The 22163-nt window shown below is 40.5% G+C and overlaps 1 protein-coding gene across 1 annotated transcript in view; it reads left to right on the top strand.

The window, feature by feature from the left end:
• Window positions 1–22163, top strand: part of ST6GALNAC3 (ST6 N-acetylgalactosaminide alpha-2,6-sialyltransferase 3) — a 630739-nt gene that overhangs the window by 244208 nt on the left and 364368 nt on the right. The window contains exon 2 of the mRNA XM_081490156.1: window positions 16485–16679. Coding sequence (XP_081346282.1) covers window positions 16485–16679 — 195 coding nt within the window. The remainder of the gene's footprint in view (window positions 1–16484; window positions 16680–22163) is intronic.

The following is a 22163-nucleotide window of genomic DNA, read 5'->3' as shown; positions in this document are numbered from 1 at the left end:
TCTAGTGGTTTTCCCCACTTTCTTCAATTTAAGTTTGAATTTGGCAATAAGGTGTTCATGTTCTGAGCCACAGTCGGCTGCCAGTCTTGTTTTTGCTGTCTGTATAGAGCTTCTCCATCTTTGGCTGCAAAGAATATAATCAATCTGATTTCAGTGTTGACCATCTGGTGATGTCCCTGTGTAGAGTCTTCTCTTGTGTTGTTGGAAGAGGGTGTTTGCTATGACCAGTGCATTCTCTTGGCAAAACCATTTAGGAAGCATCTTAAATCAAGTCCCAGAAGAAGCATGAGGTGTTGAAATGCTGCAGGCCAAAGCACCTGGGGCAAATTTTATCCCTTACATAGCAAGTTCTAAAGCAGCAGAGACAGGTTCAGAGTTTCTGGACCTGAAATAGAACACTTACTTTTTCCTTGAAAGTCAACATAAATATTTGATAACGTCTCCCTTTCTGTGAAGGGGCCCTCTCTCAGTGGGAGTGGTATGTGGTATCCCTCAGCAGAGCAGATTTATTTGTTTTCTTAAGCTTTTCTTTATGTTCCAGAGGTAGATTCTAAAAGCTCCTAAAGTATTTTGATTTTGAATTCTCACAAAAGTATTTTTTCCTTCACAGTAATTCAGTATAAAAGGCAATAAAAGTGATATATTCAGAAGTATTCAGGACCTGCTATCAGTGCCACACGGGAATAAACTATCTTGCCACTTGCTCATCCCACAGGAGAAAAGACTCACAATTCACATACAGGAAATATTGCATGTGTTTGCCTCCATTTTGCTTGTATTGTCTGCTCTGCTGAAAGGCAGATTTTTTTGCAGATAAAAGCCTCCCTGTCTTACTGAACTGCTCATCTGTTTTGCTCAGGAAGAAAAGGCTTTGTTAAAATCAGGAGCAAAGCCCGATTTGCAAAATATCGCCTAAAAATAACAAATCACAGAAAAATGTCAAAATATTCTGACTATGGTCCAACCTCATGCTTTGGGAAATTATCGAACAAAATCAGCAAATATTGTTTTTTTTTAAGTGAACAGGAAAAATATGTTTTCTAAGCACCATCCTAGTCATTGGTGGTTAGGTGGTTAGAGAGCAAACAAGGGCGTGGAGGTGGCCTCGCCCTTGTAACTAACTTTGTTGTTTACTCGCTAAGTCATGCCCGACTCTTTGTGACCCTATGAACTGTAGCCGGCCAGGCTCCTTGGTCCATGGAATTTCCCAGGCACGAATATTGGAGTGGGTTGTCATTTTCTCCAGGGTATCTTCCTGACCCAAGGATTGAACCCGAGTCTCCTGCATTGGAAGGTGGATTGATTCTTTACTATCTCAGCCACCAGGGAAGTCCTGTAGCTGACTGAGTGAAACCAGTAGACATGTGGTTAGAGAAGATGATCTGTGTCACACTCAGGCAGGCCTCCAGAACTGTTTCCAGATTCCTCATGTGTTTTGGAGGTCTGTTTACACGAGGCTGCTGGCTTGGCTGCTTTTGCGGGAGGTGAAGCACTGGTGAACATGAGAGGCAGAGCTCCGGTTTTTCAAGAGTTCATAGTCCTAAGCTAGTCATTCCAACAGTGAACAGAGACACTTAGTAAATAGGAAGTTCAGTGTTAGTGATGGTGGTAAACCCTTTAGGGGTTGTGAAAGTTTAATCATTGGGACCTAATTCTGTAAAAGAATACCCACCTAGGCAGGGTCTTGGGCACCAGAGCTGAAATTTTAAATATTAAGATCTAGCACAACCTTACCTCTGATCCACTGAATCTGTTTCTAAATCTAAGGAAATGGCCTTTGTTTCTTCACAACTATTTATTGGTAATTCTTTTCCTGAAACTACCATGGTATATATTTTTATGATAATGTTTGAATAAATCTGAATATTTGGCTCATAGAACTAATCTCCAGAGAAACTTCATCTTTAATGCAGTCACTTATAAGATACAATGGAGAAGGAAATGGCAACCCACTCCAGTACTCTTGCCTGGAAAATTCCATGGATGGAGGAGCCTGGTAGGCTACTGTTCATGGGGTTGCAAAGAGTCGGACACGACTGAGTGACTTCACTTTCTTTCTTTCTATAGTTCCTTTTGGAGAGGGAAATGGCAACCCATTCTAGTGTTCTCGCCTGGAGAATCCCAAGGTCAGAGGGGCCTGGTGGGCTGTGGTCTCTGGGGTTGCAAAGAGTCGGACGCGACTAAGCAACTAACACACACACACACATAAGATACAAAAACAGATTTTTTTCTTATTTTAATAAATATACATAGAATTGAAAATGTTCAGACTCTCTTTGCTTTGATATCAAGTTTTCTACAAAGTAACTCAGTGGACATTTAAAATTCCTATTGATAGGGCCAAGACTCAGTGGAAGTGGTTTGGCCAGGGGTGTTAACCTGCTGCTGCTAAGTCACTTCAGTCGTGTCCGACCCTGTGCAACCCCATAGTTGGCAGCCTACCAGGCCCCGCCGTCCCTGGGATTCTCCAGGCAAGAATACTGGAGTGGATTGCTAGTGTCCATATAAATATGAAAGACTGAACCTGATCCTATTCTATACAACTGGGTCAAATTACATGAAAACTTCTTTTCAGACAAGAGTTAAAAAGGAAATAATCTCTTTTGCTGCAAACTTTTTCTCAGCAGGTACAAAATAGCTGCAATCAGGTAGGCTTTGGTAAGTGGCAGCTGCTATCTACCAAGTTGAAAGATCACAAATTCTCACCTCATTTCTATTTCAATTACGTAGACACCAGGTTCAATTTTCAAGTGTCTAAAGGCTTGCCTAACTCTGTGATAAGAAATGGGCCTGGACCCAGAGTGGGGGCCTTGTGTAGAGCTGTGCTGCAAACCTTCCTGGAACTGACATCAGTTTTGACAAATCAGGGTCCCTGGTCATCATTACAGTGTCATTAGACTTGACCACCAGCTAGTTTTCTAAAAATAGTCTGTCATACAGATGAGGAAATCAAGACCTAGAGAGAATAACAATCATATCTGCGGTCACATGGGTTATAGACTTATCAAGACATAGCCTCTGATCTTAAGTTGCTACCTGTTTTGTGCCACAGAGGTAAATATACCAGGCTGATTTATTAGCATTGCTACTGCCTGGAGCATTGGGTTTGAAAGAATTTTGAATTTGCATCCCTACTCAAGGAGAAATGATACTATGTTTGATTAATAATGTCTGTCTGGGGAAAAAGAATGTGGAGGCATGGTATGCTATATGTTTGCAGGATTTGGTTGAATGATGAAGGTTGCCTGGTAATTAAATAATTACCAGATGAATTATCTTCATGAATTATGCCTCAGAAAAAAGTGCAAGGGTGGTAAGGATCATTTTGGAAGAGATGACCTTTTGGGTTTGGTCTCAAAGAATAAGTAGCAGTTTTCTGACAGAGGCTTACCTGGTGGCTCAGACAGTAAAGAATCCACCTGCGATGGGGGAGTCCTGGGTTCAATCCCTGGGTGGGGAAGATTCCCCTGGAGAAGGGAACGGCTACCCACTTGTGTTCTGGCCTGAAGAATTCCATGGAGAGAGGAGTCTGGCAAGCTCCTCAGACATGACTGAGTGACTTTTGCTTTCTTTCACTTTCACTTTTCTAACACAAAGAAAAGAAGACATTCCATGAAAAAATGACAGCTTGTGTGGGGGATTAGTATGCGGAGAACAGAAGGAAATTAATGATCATTTATTGCCTGCTATGTGCTCAGTCCTAAGCTTGGTCCTTTATGTGTTTTCTCATTATTTAATTTTCATAATGATTCTATGATTTTATAGATGAGAAACAAGGACAAAGAAAATTAAGATGCCCCATGTTATATAGCTACTAAGCAGAGGTGAGATTTTAAGTATTGGGACTCCAAAGTGACTTTAATGGCAGCTACTCAGAAGCACACTGTAGATGAGGAAGAGACGGTATCATTAGTTTGGATTTGGACAACTGCTATTGAATTTGAGTTACCTCAGACGTCCAAATAGAGATGGCTAGTAGGCTATAGGAAATACAGCACTGACTGATCTGGTTATGATAAAAAATTAGGAACTCACTGGGGACAGACCTTGTGCATAACAATGGAGATCTTTCTGCCTTTGCTATTTTAGCACAGGAAACTGTAAGTAATAAACTAATAGACTTTATGTTTCATGAGCAATTCAAATTACTGTCAATGCAATGTTAATGTTAAATCCAGAATTGATAGGAAACCTGTCTTACTTAGAAATTCGAATGTTCATGGCACAGTACTATTTATTATCATCATGAAACTCATGCTCTGGCAAAACTCTATTTCTGTTCATAAAAAGACTGTTTAATATGTATGCATTCCTCTGCCAAGGTTCAGCTTTGACCTCCAAGAGCATTCTTTAGCGAGATACTAGGAGGGGCAACAGTTGATATCGGTGCATGGAGATGGGGTCCATATGCATGTGTGTGCAGGGTAGTCTAAACATTTTCCAAAAAAGAAGGTGATTTTTTGTTTTTTCAACTTGTGCAATCTGGGCAAGAGGGAAAAAAAAACAAACCCTTGAGCATTTTTATATTTGTGAATTCCAGTGTCCTGGGAAGTTCCAGGACCCTGTCAGACTCTGTGGATTTGTGGTTATGCTTCCTTTACAGTTTAGGGTGAGGGACAGGTGTTTAAACTAGTCCAAGCTCCATTCCTGGTTCTCTTTGTTCTCTTTGTTCCCCAGCAATATCGCCATTGCTCAGTTGCTCAGTCATGTCCGACTCTTTGTGACCCCATGGACTGTAGCCTGCCAGGCTCCTCTGTCCATGGGATTCTCCTGGCAAGAATACTGAGGTGGGTTGCCCTTTCCTTCTCCAGGAAGTACCGCCATATTTCATTTATTTAAAAATATCTTTCTATTTTTTTTTTTGCATCTCTGAAAATGAACAGAGTCTTATACACGGTACCTTGCATTTGCTATTTGCCTACAATAAAGTTTAATTCATGCAGATGGGATTTATGTGTTGTTTCAGATGGTTATCTGGGGATACTACCATCCAGAGACCGCTTTAAATTGAATTATTTACTGACTTTTTCCTTGAATCACAATGGTAGTGTGAGCTTGTATCAGAAGGCTGCTTGAGTACCTGACTGTGGTTTGGGTTCTCGGGGGAGATTGTTTTTCCTTTCTGTCTTCTTACTGTGCCTTTTTGGATGGCATCTTTATTTCTAGAATATTCTGACTTGAAAGGAATAGCATTTTGGTGTCGGCTCCCCACCTTGGTTTCCTTTTTTAACATATTTAGAGTAATGTTGTGATGAACAATGGATGGTGTCTTCGATCTGATGAGATACTCTAACAATAAAAGCTAGCATGTGTTAAGCACTTTCTTTTTGCCAGGTAGTGCTGTAATGCCCTTCATATGTAGTAACTCATTTAAACCTTTAACAATCATATTAGGCAGGTGCTATCCACCCCGCCCCCGCCAATTTCATGTAAGAAAACAGAAGCACAAACAGGTTATACAGTGCGCCCAAGGTTACCTATATTGGCTCATTTAGTGTAACTTGACCACCCTGAGTCTACAGATAGGCTGCTGATGAGAATCTAATTTCATCCCTATAAGATTCCTGGCACAGTACCTGATGCTTGCTGAGCACACAGCTAACAGTTGCAAGTTCCTACTCTCAGAAAATGGGCCATTGTCCTTATTAGAAGGACAGGCTACCCTGTTGTTATCCACTTCTCATTCCATGATGTGGGATTCTAGCTTCAAGCTTTTTCCTCGGACAAGAGCCGGTTTTCTTAAAAATGTGAATTATTGTAAGTCTTTTCTTTATGTGCTGTAAAAAGGATGTTGCTCTAAGCTGATCTGTGAGTTCTATCAGAACTTCAAAGCTATGCTCATCGAAAAGTCCAGTTTAACAACGACTAGAATTCTTCCCACTTTATGTTCCCCCATCCAGGGGTTCCTCCCTTGTCTCTCCTCCATGCTCCCATCAAATCTACACAGATAGTTTTAAGTAAAGTGAATTATGGAGAAGAAAGAAAGGAAAAATTTGTGAGTCTTCCTCTCATAGAAAACATTTTTTTTTCCTAATGATCCTAAACTACAACTTTTTGGATGATTTACTGCCTATATTTAGAAGAGAATAACTTTGAATCCATCCATCCTTTCTTTCACTCTTTTATTCTTTTTTTTTCTTCAACAAATATTTGATATTCATTCTTTTAAATTCAAGACACTGTATTTCATGCTGCCTGTATGAGAGATGTTTCTCAGACTTTGTTCACATCCTTGAGGAATTTTTATAAACAGAATTATAGAAGAATCATTCCCCCTCTCTTCCTCACTCTGCATTTCTGCTAATCTCTTTCTTCTATCTTCTTTCACTACCCACCCCACCGTTATTTACGAACTGGGAGTCAGGAAGAAATAGAGAGCTTTAGGAAGATTACATGATTTAGGCAGAGTTATACTTGAACTTGTAGACATGGGGTGGTAAAACATAGCAAGGCAGCAGTGGGGAGCAGCCCAGACAAAGTCACAGGAACTGGGTAGCCAAGGGGCATTGGAGCATAGTGAGAAGTCCAGCTGGAAACATGAAGGGAATGAAAGGATAGATGGGAGATGAAACTTTCAAGCATCTGACCATCTCGTCTTATTTCACTGGCTGTGTGGAGAATCATGCGAGGTGGTAAGTCTGAAAGTGCTTAAAGGTAAATGCTGTATACTGTAATGCCATATAGATTCATCCTTGTCATTCTAATCATTATCATGATGCTTCTGGGCAGGACCCCTGCCCTAATGACATTAGGGCCACCAGAATTTATCCTTATGCTCCACTTCTGTGTCCTAAACACAAAGTAAGAATTGGATTCTAAAAGACAAACTCAATGGTTTAAGAGTGAAAGGTGCCAAGCTGATGTTTGTAGAAACCTAGTAAGGCCAATGAAGACTATGTGTTGGCTGAGAATAAAACAAAAACATTTGGTCTGCTCACCTAATTATCTGCATCACCCCTGGTTAGTTAGCACCTCTCTTCCCTCAACAGAATGCCAGGGGATAGGGAGAGAACAGCGGGTAGACTGGAACATATTTCTTCTTATAAGTACAAAGATTTAAGGGAAAAAACATAACTTTAGGTTCATTTGCCCCAATCTCTGATGCTCTCACCATGAGAACTGGCCTTTTGGATTAGATCTCTCTATGTCTATCTGTACAGCCACACTGAGACATTTTGCTTGCCGGGTCCTTCATTTTACATATTCAGTATCATCTTCAGTTCTATCTTGTGTTTCTGAAGAACTTTGATTTCTTTCTCTATATGAAAGGATATATGCTGAAGCAATATGTTTAAGATGAAGAAGCAAAATGATATAAAACTGGTTTTATATACTTTTACAAAATAAACTCAGTTGAATGTAGCCATGATTGTTTTCATTTGATATTGTAGCAGTTTGAAAATCATATTAGGCCAGAAAACCTAAATATCCTCCTCAAATAAAATAAGAAGAATGTGCAGGCATATTGAAAACTCATTGACATTTTTCATTAGATTTTAAAATAAGTGTTAGGAAATTCAGTGTGACCTCTTAACATGCCATCTGATACTCATAATGTTCATGTTGCCGCTAAGTCGCTTCAGTCGTGTCCGACTCTGTGCGACCCTATAGACGGCAGCCCACCAGGCTCCGCCGTCCCTAGGATTCTCCAGGCAAGAATACTGGGGTGGGTTGCCATTTCCTTCTCCAGTGCATGAAAGGGAAAAGTTAAAATGAAGTCGCTCAGTCGTGTCCGACTCTTAGCGACCCCATGGACTGTAGCCTACCAGGCTCCTCCGTCCATGGGATTTTCCAGGCAAGAGTACTGGAGTGGGGTGCCATTGCCTTCTCTGAATGTTCATGTTAACTTGAACTTTTCTATAAGCTTCCCTGGTAGCTCAGCTGGTAAAGAATCCGCCTGCAATGCAGAAGACCCCTGTTCAATTCCTGGGTTGAGCAGATACATTAGAGAAGGAATAGACTACACACTCCAGTATTCTTGGGATTCCCTGGTGGCTCAGACAGTAAAAAATCTGCCTGCAACAATTCAGGAGACCTGGGTTTGATCCCTGGCTTGGGAAGATCCCCTGGAGAAGGGAATGGCAGCCCAGCCCAGTATTTTTATCTGGATAATCCCCACAGACAGAGGAGCCTGGCCAGCTACAGTCAATGGGGTCGCAAAGAGTCAGACACAGCTGAGCGACTAAGCACAGCACGTAGTATTTGCAGCTACAGGAAGTTTCCTTTGGAGGAAAAAAAAAATCCCTGAAGAGATTTTCAGTCAGTTCATTTCAGTCACTCAGTCATGTCTGACTCTTTGCGACCCCATGAACCGTAGCATGCCAGGCCTCCCTGTCGATCACCAACTCCCAGAGTATACCCAAACTCATGTCCATTGAGTCGGTGATGCCATCTAACCATCTAATCCTCTGTCATCCCCTTCTCCTCCTGCCTTCAATCTTTCCCAGCATCAGGGTCTTTTCAAATGAGTCAGCTTTTTGCATCAGGTAGCCAAAATATTGGAGTTTCAGCTTCAACATCAGTCCTTCCAATGAACACCCAGGACTGATCTCCTTTAGAATGGACTGGTTGGATCTCCTTGCAGTCCAAGGGACTCTCAAGAGTCTTCTCCAACACCACAGTTCAAAAGCATCAATTCTTCGGTGCTCAGCCTTTATAGTCCAACTCTCACATCCATACATGACCACTGGAAAACCCATAGCCTTGACTAGAAGGACCTTTGTTGGCAAAGTAATGTCTCTGCTTTATAATATGCTGTCTAGGTTGTTCATAACTTTCCTTCCAAGGAGTAAGTGTCTTTTAATTTCGTGGCTGCAATCACCATCTGTAGTGATTTTGGAGCCCAGAAAAATAGTCAGCCACTGTTTCCCCATCTATTTGCCATGAAGTGATGGGACCAGATGCCATGATCTTAGTTTTCTGAATGTTGAGCTTTAAGCCAACTTTTTCACTCTACTCTTTCACTTTCATCAAGAGGCTCTTTAGTTCCTCTTCACTTTCTGCCATAAGGGTGGTGTCATCTGCATATCTGAGATTATTGATATTTCTCCTGGCAATCTTGATTCCAGCTTGTGCTTCCTCCAGCCCAGCGTTTCTCATGATGTACTCTGCATATGAGTTAAATAAGCAGGGTGACAATATACAGCCTTGACGTACTCCTTTTCCTATTTGGAACCAGTCTGTTGTTCCATGTCCACTTCTAACTGTTGCTTCCTGACCTGCATACAGATTTCTCAAGAGGCAAGTCAGGTGGTCTGGTATTCCCATCTCTTTCAGAATTTTCCACAGTTTATTGTGATCCACACAGTCAAAGGCTTTGGCATAGTCAATAAAGCAGAAATAGAATTTTGGCCACCCGTAATTTTCCTAGCATTTTGCATGAATAGTTTATGACAATGGGGATGCCCATGAGAACTCTACTGCTTTGGTTTTTGTTGATTGGATTTGTATTTCTTATTGGACTGTACCCATGTCTGAAAGTGACATGTTGATGTGGCTCCACATTAAAGTAGATCACCATATTGAAGATGTTCTACAACTTAAAAAACTCACTTTACTGTTTTGACTTTATTTATTTATATATTTATGTGTACATTTATTTAAAGAAACCATCAATATTTTGCTGTTTTGCTGAATCTTCATTGAATAAAAAGATTATGGAATTGTGGGGCTGAGAAGGGAAGACATACCCATTCAGTCATGTTGGTTCCTGTAGACTTCCTGAATTAAGACTCCATACTATTGATTGACTAAGGGTACCTAATATTCTCTAGCACAAGTAGAGGAATAATCGCTTTATTTTCCCTTAGAGCTAATGAATGGTACCCTGTAGCTGTATTTTTAATACTGGGAATAAAGCCAGAATTAAATTTGTCCACAAATTACTGATTTTGAAACAAATATAATTACCATGCTTCAGATCAGCCTCTTAATTTTCCATATGAATTAGGTATTTTGCTTATTGACAAAATGTATTACAAAATCTGCTTATGGCTGATACCAGTTTTTAAAATTTCTGAACCAGTCTTATAAGAGTGTCCTCTTGGTATGAGTAACAATTAACAACTTAGTTAATTCATACACTAAAAGACAGACTCTAGAGTAAAAATCGGAGAAGGCACTGGCGACTCAGTCCAGTACTCTTGCCTGGAAAATCCCATGGACAGAGGAGCCTGGTAGGCTGCAGTCCATGGGGTCGCTGAGAGTCAGACACGACTGAGCGACTTCACTTTCACTTTTCACTTTCATTCATTGGAGAAGGAAATGTCAACCCACTCCAGTGTTCTTGCCTGGAGAATCCCAGGGATGGCAGAGCCTGGTGGGCTGCTGTCTATGGGGTCACACAGAGTCGAACATGACTGATGCGACTTAGCAGCAGAGTCAGAATATCTGAGTTCCATAGCTGTCTTTACTATTTTCTTGCTCTGAGACCTTGGACACATTACTCAACCTCTCTATATCTCTATTTCTTAATCTAGAAGGTAGGGATTACAGAAATATTTCTGCCAACTAATAACACTCATTAAATGTTATCTTCTGTTAAGTTTATGATGGTTATTCACCCATGTCTGCTATATCTGGACTTTATTCCCATTGGCTCTTCTAGGAAAAGGAAAGCCAATCACTGAAAGTAATAATTGTAGTTTTCATATTGAGAATTTTTAGTGTCTGTTAGTGATATCTGAAGAAGTAGTCCATTGTTGCCTTTTTTCATTGTCTTTCCTGAAGGATCTTTCTAGCTTCTCCATTTACTTACTACACTACCTCCACAGTGATCTTTCCATGGTCAAATCTGACTCTCTCCATCCCACACGTAGACCCCTTCTTCAGAGTCTATAGTGAAAGTGCAGACTCTTTGGCATGATGTATAACTTCCTATAACCAAATCCCTTCCTACATTTGTAACTTCACTCTTCTGCCCTCTTCAAAGCTTGCTCTCCAAATGTATTGCTTTTTCCTATCACATTTTCTTCATTAGCCTCCTGGATTCTGAAGTGCTGCTTATTCTCCCCTGCTGACCTTGTTTGACATTCACTACTCTCTTCTTGATGGCCTCAATGATTCTATTACCAGCTAGATGCCTAAGGCTGCCCTTGATAAGCTCCTGTGTGGACTCCACCAGTCTAGGATTGTCCACTTTTTTTTTAGCCTCTTTTTCTTATCCCCCCCAACACATGAGTGAGATTTTCCCCAGAGTTCACCATAGTTTAACAGTCAGGATCCAGTTTGTTGATTCAATAAATACAATGAAACAAATGAAGGTTTTATTTATATACCCTGAGCTTTGCTAATTCATCCTTATACAAAAGGGATGTAGCTTTGTTGCATTCAGGGAGACCAGATTTGGAGCTTAGCCAATGGCACAAGGTAGAATCACATTAAAGATATAGCTTTTTATGCAGGAAAAGAAATTGTATTTGATAAGTCACAAATAAGCAATGAGTAGGTTCCCATCACTGTGTGAGGTTACTGAGTAATGGTATAAATAATACAACCGACACTGTGTTTCATATTTATTATTGAGTAAGTGATAACATATGGATAAAAGTGTGCCATTTTGCCACATAAACAACTAATTCAGTCATTAAATAATACAATTTAAATAGAAAAATATAACTTTATGCTATTGTCTATCATTTACAGAAAATAAACCAAAAAAATCTACCAACCAACTAACCTAAAAGTTAAAGAACATATTTTGTGGTTAAAGTCTGTGATAAAAAGAATCAAAACATAAAAATGTTAATGTGGGTTGCAAAATTGTTAGGTTCAGATCTCTGCAATTGTTTTCTTTCTAAGTCAAGAATTCTCTGTGGGTTTTATTTTGAAATACGTATTTCTGCTGTAAAGTCTGATAAATGATATTCCTACTCTAAAGAGCAAGCAACTGGAATGCCACATTTTTGATGCATATTTTTGCAGCACAGAGGGGATTAAATTCTAAATGTCTCAGCTGTTAAAGGCCCCTTCAGACTTGCCCAAAAGAAGGAGAAAGCTTTCCGTAAAGCAATTCATCAGATCTATTTGGGCATGGTGACATTCTCTCAGAACTCGCGTGGATGAGTTGTGCTGAATGTTCATGTGTCTGTAGCTGCTTGGGATATTTAAGAAAAAGGTATCTCTCAGTACTTATCGTGTGTTCCCACAGGCTAGCCTGTGCTCATCACTGGCTCATGTCCTTCAAGGATTTCACAGTTAGTGGTCATATTATAATAGTGACATCTTCCATTTTTGAGTGTTCACTAGGTTCCCTAACCTGTGCTTTGCTTTTTCCACCTATTATATCATTTAGTGTTCACTGTTTGAGCTTAGAGGAATGACTTATTAAATTTATATCTGTTTTCTACAATGTGAAAAGTTTGTTTAACTGAATCTTATACATTATTAACTTGACAAGTACTTACTGTTGCCTCTTACCTAATTGTTGGTTGTTGAATCTGGGGAATACTCTGATTACTTCAATAAAGGCAGCAGTGATCAATTCCATAAACAAATTGTTAGATGTAGAACACATGTGTAAACAAGTAGAGTCATTTGCTGACTGTTGATGGACTCAAAACAGTTAAAAGAAGAAGCAACTGATAGGATAAACTAAAGTCAAACAACTGGAAACAAGTTGTGGTATGTTAACTGGCAATTTGTAATAAGATAAAGTGATGGATACATTTTCACTTGATTGGAAAGTGAAGAATACTTTAGAGTTATGAAACAGCACTTTATGCATTTATCTTTTCATTATCCTAATGTACGGGAAGTGGGACAAATAAATGCATCTGACTTAATGCATTTGGTTTATTACTTTTTGTTATGATTTGAACATTGTCCATTTCCCAGCATATCTCCCACTACATATCAAATGTATTCTTCTTATCAAATGACTTGCTTGTTTCTGACCAAATTCAGGCCTTTCAAAAACTTCCGTGCCTTTGTCTAAACTGTTCCCTCTGCCTGGAATGCCCTTCTCATCTCCACTTGTCTAACTCCTCCTCATTCTTCAGGACTCCATTTGAACATCACCTCTTCAGACAAGCATTCTTTAAATTGTTTCATGCATGGCTCTCCCCCTCTTCCTCTGGGGGTACCACACTGCCCTGTGCATACCTCTGTCACCCCATTTGATATGTGGTATTCTAATTTTCTGTTCACTTCCCAGGTGCACTAAGTTGTGACTCTTTGCAAGCATGGCCTGTCTATCTTCTGTAGTTTTATTTCTGTTTTTCAGCACCTCGCCAAGTCTATACAGAGTGTGGACTCAGTGTGCAGTTGTGACTTGGAGTAAATATATTCACGTATATCATGGATGCACATCTCTGGTGGCTCAGCAGTAAAGAATCCGCCTGCCAGTGCCTGTCAGTTCAGGAGATATGGGTTCAATCCCTGGTCCAGGAAGATCCCTGGAGAAGGAAATGGCAACCCACTCCAGTATTTTGCCTGAGAAATCCCATGGACAGAGAAGAAAGGAGGTTACAGTCCATGGGGTCACAAAGAGTTGGACATGACTTAGCAACTAAATGACAACAACATATCATGTTGGTATTTTGGTTGGCATGTTGGTATTTTGTAACTTCCCCAACTCCTATGTTCCTATATAGACACACATACATATTCTCACTGCATTCTGGTGTGTGGAAACTTCGAGTAGCCTCATTGTGGTTTTGTTTTAGCTGTTGAAACTCAAGGTCATGATCTGGCAGAAGGGACTACTAGAAGAATGCACTCCACATTAAGTCCTGTTGTCCTTGAGTCCAGAATATGCTTGTAGTCATTTTCTAGTGAAACATCAGGGTGTTTCATATTAGCACTATAGGAATGAGTTTATGTTAAACAAGAATATGGAAATATGAAGGAAGGCAAAGAATGAGGGTCAGACAATGCAACAGAATCGAGGCTGGAAGCCAGAGCCATGAAAGAAACCTGTCTGCCCACTGTAGACTGTGATGTAGGTCCAGCGCAGAGGAGTGAGTGTCTGGCTTTCACTCCTCATTTGCCCCCCTCATCCTCTCTGTGCTCATTACTTGGTTCCCTTTGATAGAACATGAAGACATAGATTGCTAGGTAGCAGGCTTTTACAACTATGATTTCATTCCATTTTGAAGTTTCTCTCAAAATGGCTGATTTATTTTCCTCTCGTGGGTGCATTATGTATGTGTTGTTTTATGAGATCAGTGAATTCAGACAGGCCCTCCACGCTTTTGTCCCCAAACCCCAGCCATGCAGTGCTGGGCTCTGGAAGAGACAAAGGCACAAATCCCACCTGGTTTCCTTCAAAACAAGCTACTGGTTTGCAACAAACTACCGGATGGTGATAAAAAAGGTTCTTACCTGTTTACTTAATGGGTGACTGGCCTCTTTGCTTTATTTAGCCATCTGTTCTGGTCTATGTCCCTTTAAACTTGTAAGATCCATCACCTCATTTAAGCTGTTACCTTGACACATTGCGATGTTGTGGACATAATGATCCCACAGAGGAACAAATTAAAACAGTTTTTCATGATTAGAAGGTTAAATGAGGTAAGGCTGTGGTAGTAAGTGGTGAGATAAGGGGTTTTGAGGAAGCAGAACTCAAGGGACTTTCAGGTGATTGGAAAATTAGGCTTGCTAGACAGGGGGATGAATGGGGCTTTTACAAATTCTGGGAGCTGGGCAAGAGAGAAGACTTCCTTTGGGTGTCTGACTTTGAGGCCTTTTTCTGTTGCCCTTTCAGAGACTGTGACCATGGGCCTAGGGAGGATTCAGGGGCCAGCTTTGGGCTTCTTTTCTCCTTTGGGACATTCTGTGAGGAGTAAAAGAAAGCTGACTCCACCAGAAAGTGGCAAGCTAAAAACACAACAGCACCAACAACAAGCATTCAGTCTTTCCCAGAAAGTTATTTGGTTTCCCTCAAGTTTGAAGAAGAATCAAGGGCAAAGCCCTTCCTTCAGGAAGGAATATTTCATTGTCTCTTTACCCTGGAAAGAAGGCAGTGTTGTTCCTAACATTTGTCTTCAGCTCTCTTCTTTCTCCTTACGCTAGACTTGACTTTCTGTCTGACCCCTTGATGACCCATTTGTCCTTGAGAACAAGGACTTAGAAAGTCAAGCTCTTTGTCCTCTTACTCTCTTAAATCATTTCCTGCCCTGATCACCCTGGTTTCTCCTGATATGGTTAGTGTTATTGCAGCTACCTGAACTCAACCTCTCAGGCACCTCTGAATTTTCTGTCTGCCACTTCTACGCAATCAGAAGCCAAGGTTTCTGTATCCCACCTAAATTGAGTTTCTCATGTCTTTTCTCACCTTTTTTTCTACCCCCTGCCACTATTCTCACTTCCATCCCTCATTACTTCTGTCCTACCCAATTGGAATACTCGCCTAACTAGTTGCTGCCTATGTTTGGTTTCACTCTGCTCCAAAGTGCCTCCAACACTGGCGTTTGATTATAACATAACAGTCACATTTCAAAAATTAAATAAACAAAAAATCTCCTTCAGTTTTCCGTCATCTAGCAAACTCAGTAGAGGCTTCTCAGCTTGGTATCTGAGACAGTCTATAAAGTTATCATCTTTATTTTCAGCTTTCGCTTCTCTGTGTCACAGTAAAATAAAATGCTATGTGGCTATGAATAACCTCATGTTTTCTTGCCTCCTTACTCTGTTCTCTCTTCCTAGAAAGCTCTGCTCACACGTGTCTAGTGAAAAATGCATGCATTTTATCAAGCTCAAGCACAAATACGGCTCTCCTTTCCCCATGGCAGTCTGATGCAGTTGCTCCTACTCTGGTTTGATGACAAGCACATTTAGGGGATGTTCTTATGCTGCTTGATGTGTTTTTTTTTTTTCCCTACTGTTAGTGTTAGCTTTTTTGAATCTTACTTTTGCATGTCCTATAGCACAAAGTTTCTTGCCTGTAAAGGGTGCTAGATAAAGAAACAGAATAATGATTTATAATGAGACTGGGTCTACCAGAATGTGCAAAATCCATTTATTCATTCACACACATGTTTGTGGGTGCCTACAGTATGTACTGTGTTAAGGACCTAGGATACAGAGCAATATGGCTTAGTGCAGCTCAGTTCTCCAGAAACTCAAAATTACATGAAAGAGAAGTCATGTAAGGAATTATACCATGAAAAATGCACTACAGGAGAAGGGCCTTCAAAGTACTGAAGTGGTGGGACTTCTTACCTCTATTAGGGTAGATAGATTGGGGGTGAGGGTACAATACTGGGGAGGAAAATGACCAGGTAGGAAAGGTTTCCTATAGATGGGAAAATCTGAGATGGGTTTTGAAAGCTGCATAGGAGTCACCGAGGATGATAGGAAGGTAAGGAGAGATAGGAATGGGATGGAAATATAATCCATACTCGGTTTGTTTTCAGAGGCTCAGTGCATTAGGGCAATCTAGGCACCAAATAATTGTTTTCTGTCTCCAAGTGAAACATCCTTTTTCTGAGACTGTTTTTGATCTAAAGTCATTCATTCTTCTTCTTTTTTTTAATGTTTTGTAGAGAAAGTCTGTGATTGCAGTGAGCTTCATAGCAGCATTCCTCTTCCTGCTGGTGGTGCGCCTTGTAAATGAAGTGAATTTCCCATTGCTACTAAACTGCTTTGGACAACCTGGTGCGAAATGGATACCATTCTCCTATACATACAGGCGGCCCCTTCGAACTCACTATGGATACATAAATGTGAGGACGCAAGAGGTAAGACCTCAGAGGGTCACGTAGGGTTTGAGGGTGTCCATGGTAACAACTTTTCTTTGGGTGCGAGGTGGCTTCCCATCACTGAACTTCCTCTATGGCCCAGTGAGCTTCTTTGGGTCCCTGACATTTCCTGTTTTCTCATTCTTAGACACTTTCTGACACAGGTCTAAAGTCTGCTGCCCCCTCCTGCATCACATCTTCTGATTCACTGGCTTCATGTGGAGTTGAGGAAGCAATTACTTGTTTTCCTGGTGGTTTGTGGCATAATGTACATATCTTTCCATTTAGAAACTCTGATCAGCAGTCGCCAGCTGGAGAAATGGCTGGCTTTATTTCCTGGAGGTCAGTTGGTTGGGGACAGCTCTTTGTAGAACTGCAAAGAGGCATTTATACTCTTTAAAACTCTGTAATCCTTAGACCTGGAGCTAGAAAAGGCCAAGCTGATTTAAAAATTCTCAGTGGCTGCAGAGATAATGGGATTTAAAGAGTTTCCAAATTTAAAGGGGTTAAAATCATTCAAATCCTATAGTCACTGAAGCTCTAAGTCTTTGTAGCCCACTGGTGGTACAGAAGAGGATGGAGGTATATTGACAAGTAGCAAGTGCACACTGTGCTAGCATTTTTGCAAGCAAGGATTTGTGTCATGAAGTAAAAATAAAAAATCTCACAAAATGTATGCAGTGTATAGAACTGATTAATATAATTGTTTTTACTATTTGTTTTCATGGAGTGGGATGAGTGTGAGATTAACATTCATTGCTGCCAAGTCCAAGCCTTTGGAATTTGTTGGTGACAAAGGTACAAATCACAAGTGTGTCTACATCACTGGAAAGAATTTTGGATCAGATCCCACCGAATGGTCATTTTTGCAAAAATATTAGAGAAGAGAATTACCCACAGAATGCAACGCCCATCCCAAGAATTATTCTTAACATCAGTGAGGGATGTTGAAAACTGGCTTTGTCCACCCCCTTTTGTAGGCAATATCATGCGTGAGTCATTGCTTCTGGTTAATTTGATTCTTTGAAAATTGTTTCTATATATGCATGATTTATAGGCTTTTATTAGACTTTTATAGTTAAAAAGAAAAAGGCACCATTAATAACATAGATTGTTAGGAGCCTTGCTTGATGTTTATCCTTTAATTGGCTTGTAATTAATTTTTTTAAGTGTCTATTGCTTGAATTTGTTGAATGTCCTAATGAATTGATTATTTATATAAAAATGTATCTCTTAGAGAATAGTTTGTTTCACTTTTGTCTTTTGTTACTTTATTTCAGACTGTCATTTAATATTCTATAGCTCTACTGGATTGTGTTAATTTCACAAGTGCCTCTCATGGGTAGAAAATGAAACATGTGACTGAACTGTCTCACGAATTACTCTCATGAGAGAAATCTCACCAAATATCAAAGAACCTTTCATTTGTTTATATAATAATGGATTGGATTTGGGAGTGTTTAGAGGAAAACTGACCTAGGGCTGCAATTATTTAATTACTCATATTAACTAGCCACTTTTGAAATTCTTTTGTGTGATTTGTAATACAATGACTTTACTACAAGATATTGATCATTATTTTGAGCCTGTGAAGGTAATTTCTTGAGAGGGAACATGGTTACTGGAAAGAGTTTTAGATTAGAGATGCACACAGGCATGATTTCAGTACTAGCTCTCACACTTAGAAGAACAAGATGAACTAGCAAGTTATGAAAATGGCAACCCACTCCAGTATTCTTGCCTGGAAAATCCCATGGACAGAAGAGCCTGACGGGCTACAGTCCACGGGGTCGCAAGAGTCGGACACGACTTAGTGACTAAACCACCACAGCAAGTTATTATGAGGATTAAATAGGACAAAGTACATGAAGTGCCCAGTTCTAAACTGATGTTCAATGAATGAGTTTCTTTTGCTTGCTTTGTACTTATCAGTTATGTCATGAAATGCCTAATATGAACAACACCAAAATACCAAAGTCTAGAGTATGAAATTTTAAATTTTAAGGAATCTGGATTCAAGGCAGTAAATAAATGAAGGAGTTCCTAGTCTCATTAGAAATCCAAGTTTTGCAAATTTAAAACCACAGTGAGAAGGAAGAAAAAACCACAAGGAGGTGAATGCTCACTAAAAACCAGATTGACAAAAAGATCAGGAATCTGACAATACCAAGTGTTGGTGATGATGTGGAACAATAGGAACTTGTATACTAGTAGAGGGAATAATTACTTTGGGAAAAACAGCTTCCCACTTTCTAGTAAGGTGAAGATCTGCATATTCTACATCCCAGCATTTCTAATCATCCATGTATTCACTTGAGACATGCATGAACACATGTAGTGGGAGGCATAGATGACATGTATAACAGCATTATTCTAGAACCTGGACATGTCTCTTAGTAGGAAAATGGTTAAATGTGTGGTATTCCATCCAGTGAAATACCACACATCAATGGAAATGAGGAACTTGCAGCTATATGTGACAACATGTGGGCTTCCCAGGTGGCGCTAGTGGTTAAGAACCTTCCTGCCACCGCAGGAGACCTAAGAGATGAAGGTTTGATCCCTGGGTCAGGAAGGCTCACTGGAGGAGGGCATGAGAATCCACTCCAGTATCCTTGCCTGGACAATCCCATGGACAGAGGAGCCTGGCAGGCTACAGTTCATAAGGTCGCAAAGAGTCAGGAACAGCTGAAGTGACTTAGTATGGACGCACATGACAACATGTACAGATCTTCAGTTCAGTCACTCAGTCGTGTCTGTCTCTTTGAGACCCCATGAACTGCACCATGCCAGGCCTCCCTGTCCATCACCAACTCCTGGAGTCCACCCAAACCCATGTCCATCGAGTTGATGATGCCATCCAACCATCTCATCCTCTGTCGTCCCCTTCTCCTTCTGCCCCCAATCTTTCCCAAGATCAGGGTCTTTTCCAATGAGTCAGCTCTTCGCATCAGGTGGCCAAAGTATTGGAGTTTCAGCTTCAACATCAGTCCTTCCAATGAACACCCAAGACTGATCTCCTTTAGGATAGACTGGTTGGATCTCCTTGCAGTTCAAGGGACTCTCAAGAGTCTCCTCCAACACCACAGTTCAAAAGCATCAATTCTTCGGCGCTCAGCTTTCTTCACCGTCCAACTCTCACATCCATACATGACCACTGGAAAAACCACAGCTTTGGCTAGACAGACCTTTGTTGGCAAAGTAATGTTTCTGCTTTTAAATATGCTGTCTAGGTTGGTCATAACTTTCCTTCCAAAGAGTAAGCATCTTTTAATTTCATGGCTGCAATTACCATCTGCAGTGATTTTGGAGCCCAGAAAAATAAAGTCAGCCACTGTTTCCATTGTTTCCCCATCTATTTCCCATGAAGTGATGGGACCGGATGCCATGATCTTAGTTTTCTGAATGTTGACCTTTAAGCCAACTTTTTCACTATCCTTTTTCACTTTCATCAAGAGGCTCTTTAGTTCTTCTTCACTTTCTGCCATAAGGGTGGTGTCATCTGCATATCTGAGGTTATTGATATTTCTCCCGGCAATCTTGATTGCAGCTTGTGCTTCCTCCAGCCTAGCGTTTCTCATGATGTACTCTGCATATAAGTTAAATAAGCAGGGTGACAATATACAGCCTTGATGTACTCCCTTTCCTATTTGGAACCAGTCAGTTGTTCCATGTCCACTTCTAACTGTTGCTTCTTGACCTGCATACAGGTTTCTCAAGAGGCAGGTCAGGTGGTATGATATTCCCATCTCTTTCAGAATTTTCCACAGTTTGTTGTGATCCACACAGTCAAAGGCTTTGGCATAGTCAATAAAGCAGAAATAGATGTTTTTCTGGAACTCTCTTGCTTTTTCAATGATCCAGCGGATGTTGGCAATTTGATCTCTGGTTCCTCTGCCCTTCCTAAAACCAGCTTGAACATCTGGAAGTTCACGGTTCACGTATTGCTGAAGCCTGAATTGGAGAATTTTAAGCATTATTTTACTAGCATGTGAGATGAGTGCAATTGTGTGGTAGTTTGAGCATTCTTTGGCATTGCCTTTCTTTGGGATTGGAATGAAAACTGACCTTTTCCAGTCCTGTGGCCACTGCTGAGTTTTCCAGATTTGCTGGCATATTGAGTGCAGCACTTTCACAGCGTCATCTTTCAGGATTTGAAATAGCTCAACTGGAATTCCATCACCTCCACTAGCTTTGTTCGTAGTGATGCTTCCTAAGGCCCACTTGACTTCATATTCCAGGATATCTGGCTCTAGGTGAGTGATCACACCATCGTGATTATCTGGGTCATGAAGATCTTTTTTGTACAGTTCTTCTGTGTATTCTTGCCACTTCTTCTTAATATCTTCTGCTTCGGTTAGGTCCATACCATTTCTGTCCTTTTTCGAGCCCATCTTTGCATGAAATGTTCCTTTGGTATCTCTAATTTCTTGAAGAGATCTCTAGTCTTTCCCAATCTGTTGTTTTCTCTTATTTCTTTGCATTGATCACTGAGGAAGGCTTTCTTATCTCTCCTTGCTATTCTTTGCAACTCTGCATTCAAATGGGTATATCTTTCCTTTTCTCCTTTGCTTTTTGCTTCCCTTCTTTTCACAGCTATTTGTAAGGCCTCCTCAGACAGCCATTTTACTTTTTTGCTTTTCTTTTCCATGGGGATGGTCTTGATCCCTGTCTCCTGTACAATGTCGCAAACCTCCATCCATAGTTCATCAGGCACTCTGTCTATCAGATCTAGTCCTTTAAATCTACTTCTCACTTCTACTGTATAGTCAAAAGGGATTTGATTTAGGTCATACCTGAATGGTCTAGTGGTTTTCTCCACTTTCTTCAATTTCATTCTGAATTTGGCAATAAGGAGTTCATGATCCAAGCCACAGTCAGCTCCCAGCCTTGTTTTTGCTGACTGTGTAGAGCTTCTCCATCTTAGGCTGCAAAGAATAGAATCAATCTGATTTCAGTGTTGACCATCTGGTGATGTCCATGTGTAGAGTCTTCTCTTGTGTTGTTGGAAGAGGGTGTTTGCTATGACCAGTGTGTTCTCTTGGCAGAACTCTATTAGCCTTTGTCCTGCTTCATTCTGTATTCCATGGCCTAATTTGCCTGTTACTCCAGGTGTTTCTTGACTTCCTGCTTTTGCATTCCAGTCCCCTATAATAAAAAGGACATTTTTGTTGGATGTTAGTTCTAGAAGGTCTTGTAGGTCTTCATAGAACTGTTCAACTTCAGCTTCTTTAGAGTTACTGGTCAGGGCATAGACTTGGATTATTGTGATATTGAATGGTTTGCCTTGGAAACGAACAGAGATCATTCTGTTGTTTTTGAGATTGCATCCAAGTACTGCATTTCAGACTCTTTTGTTGACTATGATGGCTACTCCATTTCTTCTAAGGGATTCCTGCCCATAGTAGTAGATGTAATAGTCATCTGAGTTAAATTCACCCATTCCAGTCCATCTTAGAAAAGCATAATTTTGAGCAGAAGATG

The sequence above is a fragment of the Giraffa tippelskirchi genome, chromosome 5 (assembly GCF_054371585.1).
Source record: "Giraffa tippelskirchi isolate mGirTip1 chromosome 5, T2T-mGirTip1v1.2.pri, whole genome shotgun sequence".
NCBI classification, from domain to species: domain Eukaryota; kingdom Metazoa; phylum Chordata; class Mammalia; order Artiodactyla; family Giraffidae; genus Giraffa; species Giraffa tippelskirchi.
This window is presented reverse-complemented; position numbering and strand designations above follow the sequence as displayed.